This window comes from Bidens hawaiensis, unplaced genomic scaffold (genome assembly GCF_021521415.1).
Source record: "Bidens hawaiensis isolate Kalapana, Puna unplaced genomic scaffold, B.hawaiensis_p1.1 tig00015383_1, whole genome shotgun sequence".
Lineage (NCBI taxonomy): Eukaryota > Viridiplantae > Streptophyta > Magnoliopsida > Asterales > Asteraceae > Bidens > Bidens hawaiensis.
Genome location: NW_027492371.1, coordinates 455753 through 477935, shown reverse-complemented (window position 1 = coordinate 477935; position 22183 = coordinate 455753). Strand labels below are relative to the sequence as shown.

Sequence of the window (22183 nt, the reverse complement as noted above, 5' to 3'; positions counted from 1 at the left end):
CAGAGATTGTTAAAATTGAACGACATGTAACTTGCTAAATATAAAAACAAACTGAGCTATTTATGAGTCTAAAAGGTAGTACTCTGAGTCTAGTTTCAAGAAAACCCAACCACGCCTAATTTGGAGGTGTTTTGGTTGTTCAAACGATTTAAATGTGATTAAAGGTCTAAACTGGCACTGGACAGATTGTAAGTTATGTTTAGACAACTATAACTAAATGTTAATGTGGAAATTGGTCGAGGTTGTTAACACTACAGGATACTATGTTGAGTCTAGTTTCTATGAAGTCCAAAATAGTAATTTTTGGACGAGTAAAAGTTAACTTTTATTATTTTACAAAACTGAAGTGCAAATCTGAATTGTGAGACCTGCTGTTAGGTTGTTTTGTAATTATCATATCTCATGAACTACAAGACCAAATGGGTTGGTTCCACTTCTGGAAGTTAACTTGTTGAGTTAAGAACCTAACTCAATTGGTCTTGCATTAGTTGGATTTTACATTTAACGGGAATAACAAATAACATTCTGTTGCGCATGATTTTGACTGCTGTGAGTTTGCTGTAATGTTTTGGTCTTTGTGAGAAATCCCTGTGGAATAAAAATACAATAAAATATGTTCTGGAAACCTAACTCATGTATGTTTTTGTGACAATTTTTGGTGAATTATTTGATATGTTGTGATCTATTGAATATAGTAATCTTTCAAGTAGGATTCTATCTTGATAAAACTAGCTGCTGAACTATGTGAAAATACATGAGACATGCTTGTTGTTAAATAATTGCTACGTTTATGACCAAATTGCCCTTCTGGGGATAATTTCTAGTAATGTACAATATTAATACATGATATGTAAATAGTTGTTCACACATGTAACGTATCATCAATGTGCTTGTTGAGACACACACAATTCACAAACGAAACATGAAACGTATTTTATGCATGAATTATGTGCCGAGTCTAGAGACTCGATAATAGTTCCAACAATTAGAAAATCTCCTTGTTGTTTTAGAACGCTAGTGAGGGTTTTCTGTGACGCGCGTCACTTGGGTGACATGTTTTTGGAATTCTTTGCAAACAGTGAGTTTCACGTTTCCCCTTTTAACTCTTTTAAACGCTTTTCACTTGGGGGAGAATACATACTCTGAAACGCTTTTAGATTTTGTTATTAGATTATATATCACTTGTAAAGGCTAAGTGGCAAACGAAACAACTGAAGTCCTACACAACGAACCGTTTAGTATTGGATAATAGCGAGTCACTGTTGAGTAGTACTACTGGGTTTGACAAACCCCACCCAACGCTAAGCTCGACTGGAGGTCGAGTGGGTGTAATTTTGGCTAACATATTACCATGTTCGGGATAGACCTGGTGGCAAGGCACATGATAAACAGTCAGCTTCGGTGTCGAACACTTAGTAATACTTGCTTTATAGGCTAGCTACCTATAGATATATAATTGATTTAACACTATCTGGTAACGCAAACCGCTAAACGCAAAACGCTAAACGTAAACGTAAACGCAAACGCTTTATTGTATATGCACTTGTGAACTCACCAACCCCGTGTTGACACTTTTAGTATGTTATTCTCAGGTAGCCGAGGCGGGCGCGCAGTATAGGATCATGCATTACTTTGAACGTTACCTTTTATGCAAACTTGTTTTAAACTATTATTATTGGGTTTTTAAGTCGTCCTGCGTGACGCAACACTTGGTTTATGGTTTTACGCTTCCGCACTTATTTACACTTAAACGTTTTCGTGGTTTGAAAACTTTATTTATGGTTTGATTGTAACTAATGATTCCAATCCTATTAGTTCACACCCTCTGACGGTAAAACTCCGTTAGTGGATTTTGAGGGTGTGACACAGTACGTAAAAACGGACGACCCAAAAGGATAGGAACTCTCTCGTCGGCCTCCATATCCAAAACAACAAAATCTGCGGGAAAAACCAACTTATCAACCTTAACGATTAAATTCTCCACGACACCCCTCGGATACTTAACGGAACGATCGGCTAAAGACAACGTCATACTAGTAGGTGTGAGCTCTCCTAGGCCTAGCTTTTCATATAGAGAATATGGCATGAGGTTTATGCTAGCTCCTAGATCAGCCAAAGCTTGACACGTCGTGTCACTTCCGAAAAGGCATGGAATGGTAAAAACGCTGGGGTCGGGTAACTTCTCCGGTACTTTATTAAGAACCACTGCAGAACACTCTCCATTTAGTGGAACAGTCGTAATCTCCTCCAAATTATCCTTTCTTTTAAGAAGATCTTTCAAAAATATGGCATATTTAGGCATATGCTGGAGGAATTCAATGAACAGAATATTGATATTCATTTGGCTAAATATATTGAGAAAATGCCCATAATCTTTCGTAGGCAAGGTCAATGATGTGTGGTGGCCGGGCTTCAACCGGTTTTGTTTTGATGCTTTTCTCTACTTGCGGCTCAATAATTGGTGTGTTACCTCGTGTTTTTCCCGAAACCTCCATCTCTATCTCCTCATCCACCAACTTGTCTTCCCCATCTTTCTCAACTTCTCTACTAACTCTCTCCGGACCAAAAACCCTACCACTTCTAGTGGAGATGGCTTTCAATTGAGCAGCCGGATTAGTTTGAGGAATACCCGAAAAATGACCCGGAGGCCTCTCCCCTAAACGACGAGCAATATCACCACCGGCCCTTTGAATATCAAGAATAGCAGATTGTTGATTCTTGAAGAGTAAGTCATGCTCGGCGAACTTCTGTGTAGCTTGGTCTCTCTCCAGGATTTGCTTCATCATCTCTTCTAAACGTCCAATTCCATCATTCGAATCCTGCACATTATTTTGAACATTAGTACCATTGGTATTATTATTATTGAATAACTGACCTTGTCCTTGATTATAAGAAGTTTGAAATCCCGGTGGTGCGCCCGACGGACGTCAATTAGAATTATTCTGATTCGGGATTTTGTAACTGTTCCAACTCAAATTGTTGCTACTATTAAAAGCATTTGGAAACCTATTTTGACCAGCAATAAAATCGACCTCTTGATTCATCAACGGTCACTCCAAAGTGTCATGTCCACCCCTACAAACCTCACACTTATCAACCTTTGCCTTCAGCTCCTTAATCTCTCTAGCTAGTGATTCCAAAGAAGCAGCCACACTTGTATCCATATTAACCTGGTGTACACCTCGAGCAGATGAGGATGTATTGTTGACGGGAGTGGAGTTCACGCGATGTGGTCCTTTGGCAAAATGAGATTGAGCAAAGATTTTAAATATCTCGTTGCATTCGGTGACATTCTTCCTTGCCATTAGATTTCCCCCCGCAGCCGTGTCGAAACTAACTTGGGTTTCGTAGTTCAGCCCATTGAAAATTTCTCCACGAGAGCCCATGGTGTGAGACCATTCTGTGAGAAACGAGCTAGCATGTTCTGGAAATGCTCCCAAGCATGACAATACTGTTCATCTGGCTCCATGTGAAACGAGTGAATCTGATCACAAAGAATAGCCGCTTTAGCAGGTGGGAAGTATCTTTTGATAAAAGCTGAGCGCAGTGCTTCCCAAGTAATGAACGTGCCAGGTGGCTCAGTGTCAAGCCAACGAGCCGTTTTCCCTGCAAGTGAAAAAGGAAAAAGATGTAAGAAAATGGCATCGTCAGTTGCACCTTGTAAATTAACAGTTTTCAAAACGCCGTAGAGTCGGTTAATGTGTGCCGGTGCATCCTCGTCATCACGCCCATGAAACCGATTAGTTTGAACGATATTGTTCATGACGTATGACGGAATCTGCCACAAGTTGGGATTGTTGATCTCGGGGGTGACGATGCATGATTGATTTCCGGTTAAGCCATCGAAGGCGAGAGCAGCAACTGTTCTATTGTCGGCCATTTGGACGTCTGGTTAACTTCTCGGACTTTCTGGTGGTGAACTGTTTGGTGACGACTTTGGTGTTGAATCAACTTCTGACTGTTGTTTCTCTGCTGACGAACTAACCTTGGTCTTTAATGGAGAAAAATCTAGATCCTCCAGCGGTGGTCCTTGCGAACGAAGATGTGGCATAAACCTGAAAAAATGCAACCGATCAAGTGAGTAGACTAAAAATAAAAACTAAAACAAAAGTAAACTAAAATTTAATTAGACTCTTACGACTCAAACGAAAATTAAACAAATAGCATGTATGTAACAAATAAGTCCAATTGAAGCTAATTACGCAATCGCCAAGAAGTCCCCGGCACGACGCCAAATACTTGATGTGCTAAAAGTAGTCAAATAATTATTAACTAAAAATAAGCTAATATAGACACCAAGTAATAATTCTAGACTCTTAAACTTAACTTAAACTACTAACCAACAAGTGTACCGGTCGATTCTAGTACAGCTAAGTAAGTCCGGATATCGAACACACGAGACTTTATAAATTACGTATACTAGCTAATTAGACTCAACTACAAAACATGACTACTTAATAATAATGTTTGAAGAGGGTTTTTAAACTAATTATTAATCAACTAAACCTAACCCTAATTGATTAAAATATAATAAAACATAATCATTACTTAAAATCTAATTAATTAAATATTATAAACGTAACCCTAATTAAATAAAATATAATAAACTATTAAAACACTTAGATTAACTCAGATGATGAAAATAACTACCTAGGCTAGAATCCCCAATGTGACGAAAATCAATCAAATGGGAAACTTAAGTTATGGATTTGGGATCATAAAATAGACCCTTGACAGAAAACACGAACATGACCCTTGACCTTCAAGAAGACACCTATCGATTTCTAACAAGTTTTAAGACTCACCAGTTTTATGAATTAAACTTCCTTATGTTTATTTAATAGTTTATGTCTAAGTATCTTTATGACGAAATCCTACCTTACAGCGTGGAAATCAAAGATAGTTAAGAAGACTCAATTGACTTAACAGACTAAGCTGACAATCAGACGTAGACGAACTCCTTACGAAGAACTAAATCTAGCAATCCTGACCAAAAAAGATCTATCAATAACCTATCACCTTACATCTTTCTAGGCTAGCAGCTCACTTTTATCTATTTAATTAGTTTTATTGTTTCTATGATCTTAATGCATATCAATCATAAACTAGTTAAGAACACACAATAAATGACCTAACAAAACCCTATCCTATGAAACAATCACCAAGGGTAATGTGAAACAATAAATCCAAGTAAACAAAACCAAGCAATAATACGCATCAATTAATTCAACCTCAACAATTTACTTAAAACATAAAATCCATAACGAACAAAAATCCCAAACAAAATCAAACCGAACAAAGGTTCATCACGACCTAGGTAGTTTATGAAGTTTAGCCTAGCATCGTATAATCTAAATCAAGCAAAACAATTAAAACTGAAAACATGGTGAAATAATGAGAAACGAAATATTAAAGGTGATAAAACCCGTAGTCTTCGATCTTGAACGTCCAACTCTTCACTTGTTGTTCTCGTGCCTTAAAAATCACCACAAGACTCGAAAGTATGCTCTTTCAAACTCCAAATTCGTCTGGTGGCAGTAGGTATGTTCAGGTTTAGGTTAGGGATGTTTTTATTCTGAAAACAGGGCCCAAAACCTAATAAAAACGTCCAAAAACATCAGCACCCTCTAGGGGCCGCGCTGTATCATCCTTGAAATTTCGATCCAAATTTGACAACTAATTAAAGATGAAGGATCAAAATTATTCCCTAAAATAAGTGTTGGGAAAATTTAAAGAAAACAAGATCATTCTATATGGAAATAAAATATCCCATAAATAAAGTCATATTATGTTAAGGATATGGAATAAAGAAATTCCATCCCACATTGAAAGATGTAAGAAAGTGGAAGCATTCCACATGGGTATAATTAAGGAACTTAAAACCCATCCCACATGGAAAGTGGTAAAGAAATGGAAGCTCTTTATAAGAAAGAGATTTTCCATAATAATATTCATATATGCCTAGCATGCATCCAGTGGTCCTAGCGGAGGGTGCAAAGCACCCGACGCGCACGCGCACGGGCTCGGGCGAAGGGCGCAATGTGGCGCTTTGATGGCGCACTTTGCACTTCGCAACGCCGCGAGCCGCTTGAGAGCCGCCTTAGTATTTTTGGACAATGGGAGTTAGGCCTAGAAGTGACAAGCTATCAAAGACAAAGGACCAAAAGCGAAAATTTGAGTTCAGGGACCCATCGCGCTACGCGACGAACCCAGGGGTCCCTGAACTTAGGTCATCGCGTATCGCGATGGACCTTGATGAGTCAGCGGACACGTGGCAGCCTCTAGTATGGCGGCGTAATTATTGCGGCGCCGCGATACGCGACGGGGTTACCAAGACCCATCGCGTACCGCGACGGAGTCCAGAATCAACCTATAAAAGGGGGGCTCACGGCTCTTTCCCATTTCACACCATAATCTTTCTCTCTCTAGAATTATTCTCTCACTACCTCGATTTCCGTGCCCCGACCCGACAATCATTACCTCGTGATTCGTGCAATACACCGACGATACCTCGAAGTGTGTGCCACCCAAAATAACCCTACATTATATCTCGAAGTACGTGCACGACACGACAACCATATGTCGCCTCGTTTTGCGTCCCAAGATTTGTTTTGCGTGCCAAGCTCTGCGGTTCCAACAGTTTAAGCTCTAGAACACGATAGAGAGTGGAAGTGCTGCTTGATCAATCTTAGTAATAGAATTTCGAATACCCTTTTAAGGTAGGGATTCTGCCTAAGTCATTATTTTATTATTATATGGCTTAGACCACAGTCAGGGGTATAGCCCAAACCCTGATCATAATTATGTTTACATAAGCTTTAAACATACAAAGGATTATAATAATGTTTCTTTACAACTAAGAAACATCAGTTTTACATTCATAAGGAAGTATAGTTTCTTCACGATTAAGAAACATAGCATTCGTATACAAAGAATATAGTTAAAACATTGTTTCTTCATGTGTAAGAAACATAAGATTTTACATGCATAGCAGTCAATGAATGTTTCTTCTTAAAGAAGAAACAGATTATAGATGTTTCTTCATGAAGAAGAAACTCATCATATGATTTGGTAAATAAACAGAAAGACTACGGGTCTAAATATTTTATACAAACAAATGATCAATCAAGGTTTAAAGCTATTTAAACCAGACTAAGAGTCTATATGTGACAATCGTCAATTTCAGGTTAACTCCGTTAACGCAACTCCGTCAATTCAAACTTTAGATTTATTGAATCTAAACGCAAACCTCATTACATTTAAACTAGGGTTTAAATGACGCTTAACACTTACTACATGTGTAGTAGTCTTTCGGGATTTGCACCGAAACGCAAACGATTGAGGAATAAACGAAACACACTAAAACACTAATTATGTGATAATTATGTGTTAGGATTATGTGTTATGTGATAATATTATTGTCATGTTAATTTAATGTGCAAGTTATGATAGAATGTTCTAGAAAAAGTAGTACTTAATGTTAACTTAATGTGCAAGTTATGATAGAATGTTCTAGAAAAAGTAATACTTAATGTTAACTTAATGTGCAAGTTATGATAGAATGTTCTAGAAAAAGTAATACTTAGGAGTTGAGGGGCCAATGTGTAACATATTAGTCTATAAATACATGATAACCCAAACCCTAACTTCTATTCTTTCTTCCTCACAAAGTTCCGATCGGAACCTAATCCTAACCCTAACCTTGCGATCGGAACCTATACACACACACACACTCAAGATTTTTCAAGTTTGATTGAAGATTAAGGTGCTAGGAAGAACGCTAGAGAGTTTTCTACGACGCGCATCACTCGGTGATCTAGATCGGATATTCTTCGCAAACAGTGAGTTCACTTACCCCACTCTTAAACTGTTTTCAAACGTTTTTCACTTGGGGAGATAACATACTCCGATAAACATATTTTCTGAGATAAACGCATATGAAAGATTTTGTTATAAATTATATATCACTTGTAAAGGCTAAGCGGCATACGTAACATTTGAAGTCCCACACATCGGACCGGTTAATATTTGGAATAGCGAGTCACTTTTGGGTAGTACTACTGGGTTTGACAAACCCCACCCGACGCTAAGCTCAACTGGAGGTTGAGTGGGTGTTAATTTTGGCTAACACTTACCATGGTCTGGAGGACCTGGTGACGGGCGCTTGATAAACAGTCAGCTTCGGTCGCGAACCACTTAGCGATACTTGTTGTATAGATTAGCTACCTATCGATATATAATTTGACATAACACTATCTGGTAATGCAAAACACTTAAACGCTGTAACGTGGTTACACACTCAAACGCTGTAACGTGGTTACACACTCAAACGCTGTAACGTGGTTACACACTCAAACGCTGTAACGTGGTTACACACTCAAACGCTGTAACGTGGTTACACACTCAAACGCTGTAACGTGGTTACACACTCAAACGCTGTAACGTGGTTACACACTCAAACGCTGTAACGTGGTTACACACTCAAACGCTGTAACGTGGTTACACACTCAAACGCTGTAACGTGGTTACACACTCAAACGCTGTAACGTGGTTACACACTCAAACGCTGTAACGTGGTTACACACTCAAACGCTGTAACGTGGTTACACACTCAAACGCTGTAACGTGGTTACACACTCAAACGTCGTAACGGGGTTACGCAACATTTAAACGTCGTAACGAGGTTACGCAAAACGCTAAACGATTTATCTTATTTTACTTGTGAACTCACCAACCTTGTGTTGACACTTTTAGTATGTTATTCTCAGGTAGCCGAGGCGGGCGCGCGGTTTAGGAGCATGCATTAATGAAAACACTTTTATTCTGCAAACTTAATTTTAACAGTTACATTTGGTTTTAAGTCGTCCTGCGTGACGCAACTTTTGAATTAAGGTTTTACGCTTCCGCACTTACTTTCATTTAAACGTTTTTCTTTGGTTTGGTTATAACTAATGATTCCGATCCTGCCAGTTCACACCCTCTGACGGTAAAACTCCGTTAGTGGATTTTGAGGGTGTGACAGATTGGTATCAGAGCCATTGGTTATAGCGAACTAGAAGCTGCATGCATACTAGACTATAACCGCGACGACCCATTAGTTATAATGATTCGCATTGCATAGTTTTGTGTACTCTTTGTTATCTTATCTCTCTACCCCTTCTCACTACGCGCGCATACACGGCTTACCTGTAGAGATGTCGACGCCATCCTCATCATCGTTCGATCCGATGACTCATGCTCACGGGAAGGAACCGCAGTTACCTACCGCATCGCCACCCCGAGTAGTCCCGGAACTCGAAGCTCCCGCACCGAAGAGGTATCGCTTATCCGGAGGCATGTACGAAAACGAAGTTAGCTGGGATTGGTACCCTAATATGATCCGACGTATGATCTATCGTGAGCAAGTTCCCCCATTACCACCCCCGAACCATCCTGCCTTCCCCAACACCCTACCACCCATAACCGAACCTGTAGAGCGAGTTCTCGCAGCTGTTGTTACGTGCTTGGAGCGTGACGTGGGTTACATGCGCTATACGAGAGCTAACGTTTCCGGACTGTTGAAGGAAGGAACGGAAACTAAGGAAGAAATTGCTCGCATGGCAGCGACCATGAAGGAGATGCAAGAGGCTAGTGACCAACAGATGAAGATTATGAGGAAGATGCAAGCAGAGATGATAGACTTGCAAGAGCAACTCCAAGTAGCAAGGACCCGAACCGAGATAGCTTTAGAGCGCTGCGATGTCTTGCAAATGCAGATTGCTCAGAACGCAGCCGAACCCGAGGCAGAGCCTAAGGCCGAGCCTGAGGCAGAGCCTGAAGAGGAACCTGAAGAAGATCCCGAAGAGGAACCTGAGGAGGATCCTGAGGAAGATCCCGAGGAGGAACCTGAAGAAGAACCGGAGGATGGAACTGGCTAACGCGATGGACTGGGAGGAGTTCAAGAACATGATGCGAGAAGAGTATTGTCCGAGGGAGGAGATTTCAAAGTTGGAGTCGGAATTTTGGTCATTGAAGATGGTGGGTTCGGAAATCGAAGCTTACACTACCCGTTCTCACGAGTTAGCGGTGATGTGTCCACGGATGGTAGATCCGCCGAGTAAGAGGATTGAAATGTACATTGATGGGTTAGCACCACAGATTCAGGGCATGGTGACGTCTTCCAGACCAGCCACGATACAGCAAGCGATCCGGTTAGCTCACAAACTGACGGATCAGGCAGTGGCCCAAGGTGCGTTACCACCTAGGGGTTCAACCACTAAAGCCCGTGACAACCCGAGTACTGACAGCAACAACAACAGCAACCCGAGCAGCGGAAAGAGAAAGTTCGACAACATCAGATCCTCATTCTCGAACCTCCCACCGCAACACCACTACCGTAAGCCCGAATTTACTCGGAGTTTCAATACTCAGAATCACAACAACAACAACAACAACAACGGTAGCGGGCAGGTTTTGAGCGGATATGCTGGGAAATATCCAAAGTGCAACAGGTGCAACTTTCATCATGTTGGTCAGTGTGACCGTGTCAAGTGTCAAAGATGCGGAAAGATAGGTCACCAAGCGAAGGAATGTAGAGTTGACCTTGCGGCGAAGGGTGTTCCTAAGCCACCGATGACGACTAAGGGATGTTTTGAATGTGGACAGGAAGGTCATTTCCGGAAGGATTGCCCCAAGCTGAAACAGAACGACAATAATGGGGGTAATGGAAGTGGCAGTAATGGTGGAGGAAATGGCAAAGGAAGAGCGTTTGTGTTTGGATCGGGTCAAGCCCGCAATGATCCGCATGTGGTGTCTGGTAAGTTCCCTGTAAACGATTGTTTTGCTTCTGTTTTGTTTGACGCTGGAGCTGATAGGAGTTTTGTGTCAAAAGCTTTTAGCCAACTTTTAAACCTTACTCCAACCCCGTTAGACGCTAAGTTTCCTGTTGAATTAGCTAACGGTAAAACTGTAGTAACAACTCATATACTTGCGGGATGTAAGTTGAAACTGTCAGGTCATGTCTTTGACATCGACCTTATTCCTTTTACGCTTAGTAGTTTCAATGTCGTTGTCGGCATGGACTGGTTATCCGAGAACCGAGCGGAGATTATATGCCATGATAAGATAGTCCATATTACCACCCCTTCCGGCGAGATCATTTCGGTCCGAGGCGAGAGAAGCGGCATGACCACCAGCGTTATTACCCTTTTGAAGGCACAGAAGTATTTACGAAAGGGTCATCCGGCAATTTTGGCGCAGATTGTTGAGAAACCCGCGGAGGAGAAACGAATTGAGGACATACCGGTTGTGCGAGACTTTCCGGAAGTTTTCCCGGAGGATTTGCCCGGACTCCCTCCTATTCGTCAAGTCGAATTTCAGATCGAGTTGACACCCGGTGCAGCACCCATAGCACGAGCCCCGTATCGGCTCGCACCGGCGGAACTTCAGGAGTTGTCCACCCAGTTGCAAGATTTGTTGGATAAAGGTTTTATCCGACCTAGCTCATCGCCATGGGGAGCCCCTGTCTTGTTTATCCGAAAGAAAGACGGGACTTTCCGAATGTGCATCGACTACCGGGAGTTGAACAAGATGACGGTCAAGAACCGTTATCCTTTACCCCGAATTGATGATTTGTTTGACCAGCTTCAGGGATCGAGTTACTACTCGAAGATCGATCTACGATCCGGTTACCACCAGCTGAGAGTGCGCGAAGAAGATATTTCAAAGACGGCTTTCAGAACACGGTATGGTCACTACGAGTTTTCGGTTATGCCTTTTTGGCCTAACCAACGCACCAGCCGTATTTATGGATCTCATGAATCGAGTATGCTAGGCGTACCTCGACAAGTTTGTGATTGTTTTCATTGATGATATACTCGTCTACTCCAAGAACGAGACTGACCACGAAGAGCACTTAAGGATAATTCTGGAACTACTGAAGAAGGAACAACTGTATGCTAAACTCTCGAAATGTGAATTTTGGCTTCGCGAGGTTCACTTTTTAGGACATGTGATCAACGAGAATGGTATCCATGTCGATCCCGGTAAGGTAGGGGCCATCAAAAACTGGGAAGCACCTAAGACTCCGACTGAGGTGCGACAATTCCTAGGACTGGCCGGCTACTACCGGCGTTTCATCGAGGGATTTTCAAAGATTGCTCAACCCCTCACCGCTTTGACTCACAAGGGCACTAAGTACAACTGGGGTGACGCGCAAGAATCCGCTTTTCAACTGTTGAAAACCAAGCTTTGTAGCGCCCCTATTTTAGCCCTCCCCGAGGGAACGGAAAATTTTGAGGTACACTGTGACGCATCTATACAAGGTCTCGGTTGTGTGCTGATGCAACTCGAGAAGGTTATAGCCTACGCCTCTAGACAACTACGGATTCACGAGAAGAACTACACGACCAACGATTTGGAACTCGGAGCTGTAGTGTTTGCTCTTAAGATATGGAGGCATTACTTGTACGGTACCAAGTTTACCATATACACCGACTACAAGAGTCTCCAGCATATCTTCGATCAAAGGGAGCTGAACATGCGACAGCGTCGTTGGGTCGAGTTGCTTAAGGATTACGATTGTGCTATCAAGTACCACCCTGGCAAGGCCAATGTAGTGGCCGACGCCCTCAGTAGAAAGGAAACCGATAAACCCAGACGAGTGCGAGCATTGCAACTCACAATTCATGCCAGCTTACTCGACCATATTCGCGATGCACAACTTGAAGCTTTGAAAGATGATAATCTCCCATCAGAACTCATGCGGGGCATGGACAAACAACTTGAAACCAAATCGGACGGGGTCCGATATTTTGAGAACCGGATTTGGGTTCCACGATACGGAGAGTTGAGAACTCTAGTGATGGACGAAGCACACAAGTCTCGATATTCTATCCACCCCGGCTCAGATAAAATGTATCATGATTTAAAGGAACTTTACTGGTGGCCGAACATGAAAGCCGACATTGCCACCTACGTGAGCAAATGCTTGACTTGTGCCAGAGTCAAGATAGAATACCAGAAACCATCTGGTCTACTGCAACAACCGGAACTCCCAATGTGGAAATGGGAACACATCTCAATGGACTTTATTACGGGTTTGCCTAAAACACCAACGGGATGCGATACCATCTGGGTGATCGTTGACCGGTTGACTAAATCGGCGCACTTCCTAGCGATTAAGGAAACAGATAAAATGGAAAGACTGACTCGTGTCTACATGAAGGAAGTAGTGTCGAGACACGGAGTGCCTGTCTCGATCATTTCCGATCGAGATTCTCGTTTTACCTCACACTTTTGGAAGTCGCTGCAAAGCGCACTGGGCACACGTCTCGATATGAGTACCGCATACCATCCTCAGACGGATGGGCAAAGTGAACGAACTATTCAGACCTTAGAGGACATGTTGCGTGCATGTGTGTTGGATTTCGGAAAAAGTTGGGAACCCCACTTACCTTTGGTAGAGTTTTCGTATAACAACAGCTACCACGCAAGTATTAACGCAGCACCGTTTGAAGCACTATACGGACGGAAGTGTCGATCACCGCTCTGTTGGGCAGAGGTGGGTGACAGCCAAATCACTGGTCCAGAACTGGTACTCGAAACTTCGGAAAAGATTGTTCAAATCCGAAACCGCATGGCAGCAGCACGTGATCGCCAAAAGAGTTACGCTGACAAGCGCCGAAAACCTCTCGAATTTCAAGTAAACGATCGAGTGTTACTCAAAGTCTCACCTTGGAAAGGTGTGGTTCGCTTTGGAAAGCGAAACAAACTCAACCCACGATATGTTGGTCCTTACCGGATAACGGAACGCGTTGGTCCCGTGGCGTACCGACTGGACTTACCAGCAGAACTCAGCAGTGTACACAACGTTTTTCACGTATCGAATTTAAAGAAATGTCTATCCGATGAAACTCAAGTAGTCCCTTTGAAGGAACTGCAAGTTGATGAACAATTACGCTTCGTTGAAGAACCAGTTGAGGTTTTGGATTGGGAAACCAAAACGCTCAAGCACAGCAAAATTCCAATTGTTAAAGTTCGTTGGAACTCGAGACGTGGACCGGAGTTCACGTGGGAACGCGAGGATCAAATGATGAAAAAGTATCCTCACCTTTTTGAAGGGCTGACCAAACACAGAAAACCGTGAAACCCGGCAAACCGTCAGAAATCACCGAGGGTATGAATTAAATTTCGGGACGAAATTTCTTTCTACTAGGGGATGATATGACAAACTGAAAATTTTTCTTACTTTTTCAGACACTCATCACGACTTGACTCAAATTTTCGGGACGAAAATTCTTTAACATGGGAATGATGTGACAATCGTCAATTTCAGGTTAACTCCGTTAACGCAACTCCGTCAATTCAAACTTTAGATTTATTGAATCTAAACGCAAACCTCATTACATTTAAACTAGGGTTTAAATGACGCTTAACACTTACTACATGTGTAGTAGTCTTTCGGGATTTGCACCGAAACGCAAACGATTGAGGAATAAACGAAACACACTAAAACACTAATTATGTGATAATTATGTGTTAGGATTATGTGTTATGTGATAATATTATTGTCATGTTAATTTAATGTGCAAGTTATGATAGAATGTTCTAGAAAAAGTAGTACTTAATGTTAACTTAATGTGCAAGTTATGATAGAATGTTCTAGAAAAAGTAATACTTAATGTTAACTTAATGTGCAAGTTATGATAGAATGTTCTAGAAAAAGTAATACTTAGGAGTTGAGGGGCCAATGTGTAACATATTAGTCTATAAATACATGATAACCCAAACCCTAACTTCTATTCTTTCTTCCTCACAAAGTTCCGATCGGAACCTAATCCTAACCCTAACCTTGCGATCGGAACCTATACACACACACACACTCAAGATTTTTCAAGTTTGATTGAAGATTAAGGTGCTAGGAAGAACGCTAGAGAGTTTTCTACGACGCGCATCACTCGGTGATCTAGATCGGATATTCTTCGCAAACAGTGAGTTCACTTACCCCACTCTTAAACTGTTTTCAAACGTTTTTCACTTGGGGAGATAACATACTCCGATAAACATATTTTCTGAGATAAACGCATATGAAAGATTTTGTTATAAATTATATATCACTTGTAAAGGCTAAGCGGCATACGTAACATTTGAAGTCCCACACATCGGACCGGTTAATATTTGGAATAGCGAGTCACTTTTGGGTAGTACTACTGGGTTTGACAAACCCCACCCGACGCTAAGCTCAACTGGAGGTTGAGTGGGTGTTAATTTTGGCTAACACTTACCATGGTCTGGAGGACCTGGTGACGGGCGCTTGATAAACAGTCAGCTTCGGTCGCGAACCACTTAGCGATACTTGTTGTATAGATTAGCTACCTATCGATATATAATTTGACATAACACTATCTGGTAATGCAAAACACTTAAACGCTGTAACGTAGTTACACACTCAAACGCTGTAACGTGGTTACACACTTAAACGTTGTAACGTGGTTACACACTCAAACGCTGTAACGTGGTTACACACTCAAACGCTGTAACGTGGTTACACACTCAAACGCTGTAACGTGGTTACACACTCAAACGCTGTAACGTGGTTACACACTCAAACGCTGTAACGTGGTTACACACTCAAACGCTGTAACGTGGTTACACACTCAAACGCTGTAACGTGGTTACACACTTAAACGCTGCAACGTGGTTACACACTCAAACGCTGTAACGTGGTTACACACTCAAACGCTGTAACGTGGTTACACACTCAAACGCTGTAACGTGGTTACACACTCAAACGCTGTAACGTGGTTACACACTCAAACGTCGTAACGGGGTTACGCAACATTTAAACGTCGTAACGAGGTTACGCAAAACGCTAAACGATTTATCTTATTTTACTTGTGAACTCACCAACCTTGTGTTGACACTTTTAGTATGTTATTCTCAGGTAGCCGAGGCGGGCGCGCGGTTTAGGAGCATGCATTAATGAAAACACTTTTATTCTGCAAACTTAATTTTAACAGTTACATTTGGTTTTAAGTCGTCCTGCGTGACGCAACTTTTGAATTAAGGTTTTACGCTTCCGCACTTACTTTCATTTAAACGTTTTTCTTTGGTTTGGTTATAACTAATGATTCCGATCCTGCCAGTTCACACCCTCTGACGGTAAAACTCCGTTAGTGGATTTTGAGGGTGTGACACTATAGCCGGATCAAGAGACGATCTGGGTATTTATATACCCATTTTATTATAGGTCAATCATTCAATCAATCAATCAGTCAATCAATCATTCATTCACAGTCAAGGTTTCAAACGAAATCACCATATCATTCAGAACAGACAATCACAGGTGAATACGTTCAAACCTTTAATAACGTGAATACATTAACCTTTTTAATCAGTCAAAACATATTTATACTCATTAAGACAAATGGTTGTTTGTCTTAACGAGTCATCAAATGTCTATATGATATCGAGTAATCTCTAAAACTTTATAATACAAAGTAGAAAATAAAGTCAACTCAGACCGAATACACACGTGTCTGGATCCAAACATAACCATTCAGCCTAATCATTCTAAGGCTACGTTGTCGCGGGTTGATGGTCATAACTAGTCTCCTAGTAAGGGCTACGTGGCTCAGGAACAATTGTGTGTGTAGGGCTGTGGTACATAGACCAGAAGTAGAAATGCTTCTGCTAAGCTTGTAGAGAAAACTATGTTTATATTATAATGTCATTAAAATGTTTTATAGAGTCATACGTGTTCACCAGCATATAGCTGACGTATTTTTCCCCACATTTTAGGGAATACAAATTAGTACAGGTATCAAGACATTCATGGAGTTAGATGCTCGCAAGGTAATGATGGCTTAGTTTTTAATTATTAAAATATTGCAAACGGTATTTCAACAAGCTTTATAAATCAAACACCGGGTATTTATTATCCGAGAAGTTTTCAAATAAATTAATATTCTATTCAACCTAAGTCTTCCGCTAAAATAACCCGCAACTCTGATGTATTTACAAACAGGTACCAACTATTGGTCATACGCCTAGGCCCTAAGCCGGGGTGTCACAGGTTGGTATCAGAGCCATTGATCTTAGCTAATTAGGTATAAATTATACCTAGGCTTTGATCTTAGATAAATATCAATCATATTACAGAGCCATCAGTTTCAACAAATTAGGTATTAATATATTAGTACCTAAGTTGTAACTTCTTGTGAAATAAGTAGGGATAAGCAAAGACTGAAAGTTTATATATCCCTAAACATAATCTGTAGCAATGTCTTATACAAACTACTTTAGGCATATACGCTAAATAGCAAGACATTCAATCACTGCATTCGAATCTGAGCCATCAGATATGGCCAATAATAACAACTATTATACAATCTTTATCAGTCAAGAACAATTAACGGTTCCAAATTTGCCGTATAGAGGGCAAACAAAGAATCTTCCTGACAATCAATAAATAGAAAGAGCAATATTATTACATAATCACCAGTCATGATAAATTAGATATTTAACAGAAAAATATCTAAACATTCAAATATTACGGATAAGGTATATTGGACAAATAAGAGAGGAACGCATTCCTAATTTCAATCAAATCTCACACAGATTTCCAATCACAATAGTTATACCATTCAAAACTCAATCCGGTTAAGGAAAGAGATATATTGGAACATCTCTACTCCCAATTTCTATGTCCAGTAATGAAGACTCATATCAAACGACAATAGAAGAAAATTCAGATTCATATGACACTGAGACTCCATTTGTTCTGATAAGCATAAATCAGAATATACAAGGAGCAGGATCCAATGTTGTCAAAAGGAAAAAGAGTAATGGCTAATCCAAAAGACAATTATTGGGAACAACAATATCCAACATTTCAAAATCCTTATTTTGGTCACACACAAGGCGAATGTTTGAATACGGATCAAAATTCCTTAGAAAGAATATATGACATTGAAGGTAATTCTACTAAGTATGAAATCAATTTCATCAAATTAGCAGAAGTAATGCTTAAGAAAGAAATGGAAAACAAGGAAAGACAAAACGAAGAGGAGATAAGTAAAAACACCAAGAAGGAAAACAAGAACAAGAAATCAATCATCTGCTGAAAGAAGTAGACAATAAGTTGTAATCAGTATAGCAATAATAGTTTTGTACATTCTTGCTACTAAAACATAACATATGTTTTACTTTCTTCGAAATACTAAACTTATCTTTAAATTATGTCATGGAATAGAAAGCATAAACTCTTAGAGTTATTTTTCCAGCAAGTCTGGAAGAAAACATCAGCTTAAAGGAAAAAGTACAGGTGGACAAAATTCAGAGAATAAATAACTCCAAATCAATGCCAAAGAAGTATTTAGCAAAAGAGACTTAAACAAACCTTGAAAGAGAATTAGAAATTCTCATGGGTTATTTGTACACAAGGTATGTACTAGTCATTTCAAGAGCATACAATAAAGGACAAACTAGTAATATCTAAGTAGAACCCTATCAACAATCATTAAGATATTCTGAAAGAGTTATGGTAATTAAGAGATATATGGATATATCATCTTATAAAAGTTCTCTAATATCATTCTCAGTCAAAAGAGCAAAACATATGGATTGTGCCCAACACAAAACAAATAACCTTAAGGAAAAGTTTGTTAGGTCCGAGAAAAGTTAGAAAGGAAATTCCTCTAAGGATATGACAAATCTATGAAACGATTTCTTGTAGCATTAAGTTCACATGTCACGCAGTTTATCATCAGTATCTAAGTTTCTTTCATACTGATGCAATTCCATTTATAGAATGTTGAACCTAAACAGTCAAAATGCAAGAGAGAATTCATGACACGATGATTTCTCTTATCGATATAATGGGAGATATACAAAATTAAACATTCAAATAAGATTATTAGAACTCACCCATGCCGAAATTCTTATCATCATGGAAAAACCATTATAATTTCAATATGGATAGTAAGAACTTCAAGAATCATTTAGTAACTTAAGGTTGTAGTTTTAAGAACTTCAAAACTTACAAACCAAAAGAATTCTCTGGCAATCAAAGTGTTATACCAACTTTACGATGACTTGAAGAGATCGAGTCCATCATTATCATTAGTCAATGTACTAAGATTCAAAGGACTTAGTACACATCTTTGAAATTCGAAGGTGAAGCTCTAGAATAGTGGAACATTCTAATTATGAGGAAGGGCAGAGAAACCTTGTATCAAATAAAATGGGAAGTATTTAAAGAACTCGTATTATAGAAGTTTTTCCCCATACATGAAGACAATCATATTCAAACCAAGTCTCTAAACCATAAGATGGATGCTACAAATCTCATAGATTATAATACTAAGTTTCTTGAAAATTATCAAACAACTCCATGCCTAAACAACTCAGAATACAACAAAGTTATTTAAGTACATGCATAGATTACCCAAAGAGATAGTAGATATAGTGAGAACCTGTATACCACAAACTATCTCCTCGGCCATGGAATTGGCCAGATATTTGATCAATAGTATGGTAATAAATACGGAGGTTAATGAGAAAAATAGTGTGTGAAAGAAGGAAAAGGCAACAAACAAACAAGAGAATAACATCAACAAGGAGAAACCATTTAAAATTCAAAAGACCAATCTGTCAGAACTGTGATAAACGACATGATGGAAAGTGTCGAAAACAGAACAAGAACAATACATCAGTCACGTGTACATTCTATAACAAAACCGGTCATTCTGAATACAACAGTAAAAGGAAAGCAATTGCATGTTTCATCTTTGGAGAAAAAGGACATTTTAAAGAGAATGTTCAAAGACGCAATTAAAGGATCAACAATTGGAAGGAATGAAACACAAGGAACATCTAGCAATCAAGAATAGAAACAAACAAGAGTAGTCTGAGACTCAAAGGCATAAGAAAGAATTAGTTAACTCTTACAAACTACTTGTGTATAAACAAAAAGTTTTAGGGTAAGTTAAATCCCTTAGCATACAGATCGTGATAAAGAATACTTATAAGAAAAAAGAGATAGTTAAATTTCGAAATTCTCGAAATATAAGAAACTATGTTATTTAATAATCATCATCTATAGAAATATGAAATAAATAGAATAATGAATTTAACTAGACATAAAAGTATGTCTTTTCAAAGGAAAATTAGTTAGCAGACATTTGAAAGTTCAAAGGTATAATCAATGGAAATAAACGTAAGGAATCTGTCAAGATCATGAAGTAAAGGATTACATGATTCAAGAAGGGATATCTTGAAAGTTGTCAAGATAAATAAAGGACTCGATGGACTGAATTCAAGATACCATCGAGTTAACATCAGTAAATGTTTAGAATACACAAAGTAAAGTAAATAGTTAAACACAACTGGCCACTGTGCTTAGCAATTTACAATTAATTGTGACCTTCGGAACTATCAACTGAATGCATCATCCAAAGATGTGAGTTAACAACAAATCAAGAATTCAAATCATTCACAAGAAACAAATACGATAGAATCTGATCATAAATCGAGAAGAAAGAAATCATTCACAACGAATCTCGAGGACAAGATTCATTCCAAGGTGGGGAGGATGTAACATCCCCAAAATTTCGATCCAATTTTGACAACTAATTAAAGATGAAGGATCAAAATTATTCCCTAAAATAAGTGTTGAGAAATTTAAAGAAAACAAGATCATTCTATAAGGAAATAAAATATCCCATAAATAAAGTCACATTATGTTAAAAATATGGAATAAAGAAATTCCATCCCACATTGAAAGATGTAAAAAAGTGGAAGCATTCCACATGGGTATAAATAAGGAAATTAAAACCCATCCCACATGGAAAGTGGTAAAGAAATGGAAGCTCTTTATAAGAAAGAGATTTTCCATAATAATATTCTTATATGCCTAGCATGCACCTAGTGGTCCTAGCGGGGGGTGTGAAGCACCCGACGCGCACGTGCACGGGCTCGGGCTCGGGCCAAGGGCGTTGGGCGATGGGCGCAATGTGGCGCTTTAATGGCGCACTTTACACTTCGCATCGCCGCGAGCCGCTTGAGAGCCGCCTTAGTATTTTTGGACAATGGGAGTTAGGCCTAGAAGTGACAAACTATCAAAGACAAAGGACTAAAAGCAAAAATTTGAGTTCAGGGACCCATCGCGCTACGCGACGAACCCGGAACTCAGGTCATCGCGTATCGCGATGGACCTTGATGAGTCAGCGGACACGTGGCAGCCTCTAGTATGGCGGCGTAATTATTGCGGCGCCGCGATACGCGACGGGGTTACCAAGACCCATCGCGTACCGCTACGGAGTCCAGAACCAGCCTATAAAAGGGGGGCTCACGGCTCATTCCCATTTCACACCAAACTCTTTCTCTCTCTACGGATGTTACAATTTAATACTACCATTATTTTTTAGTTAATGTTATTTTGTAATTATTTTAATTAATAGATTTTATGGTTTCAATTTGTATATTCAGCAATCCGATTCTAATTTTGTTTCATTGGGAGCATCTATTTCATAATTCCATTCATACGGTTCGGTTTCCGTTAAGGTATATATATTTGTTTAATATAATAATTGAAGCTTATAAATATATGTAACAGAAAGATGTCTAACATGATTTTGTGTTGTTGATTACTTTGTTTAAAACAGATTTATGATATTGGAGATAATCAAACTCCAAGTTCAAATGTTGATGCCGTGGTTCATTACCCTAATCTTAAATATCTTGTAAGTAACGGTGTTGTTTTTTATTAAATATTGAACAATCGGTTTTGTAAAATTTAAAGTGTTTTTTTAAGTTGTATTAATTTATTTTGTTTTTTTAATTTATTATAGCCATTGAGAGGTGATCAAATTAAAAGCTACTTTAGTTTAGAGCCAGGAAATTTGACGAAATAATTGCTCAATCTGTTGATGGATAGTTGTGGAATCTATACATCTAGTGCGTTAAACTGACTACTCCGAGATTTGCTTTTACTGGTATGTGGGAAGACATGTCCGCGCATTGTAAACTTGTTGTCAATGATTATTTGGTGTTTCAACGTCATCAAGGTACGTGGACATTCAGAATGTATGTTTTTGATAGCCGTGGTATTGAACGTGTCAATTTTAATGATGAGTTGGTATACACCGGTCCAACCAATCATCCCGAGCTCGGTTATGTTCCAATGGTTATAGAGATTGAAAGT

The 22183-nt window shown here is 39.5% G+C and overlaps 1 protein-coding gene across 1 annotated transcript in view; it reads left to right on the top strand.

The window, feature by feature from the left end:
- The window catches only part of LOC143549015 (replication protein A 70 kDa DNA-binding subunit B-like), a 60325-nt gene extending 38432 nt beyond the window's left edge, over positions 1–21893 (top strand). The window contains exons 10-11 of the mRNA XM_077040032.1: positions 21645–21722; positions 21831–21893. Of these exons, the coding sequence (XP_076896147.1) occupies positions 21645–21722; positions 21831–21893 (141 nt within the window). The remainder of the gene's footprint in view (positions 1–21644; positions 21723–21830) is intronic.
- Positions 21894–22183: the final 290 nt, after the last annotated feature.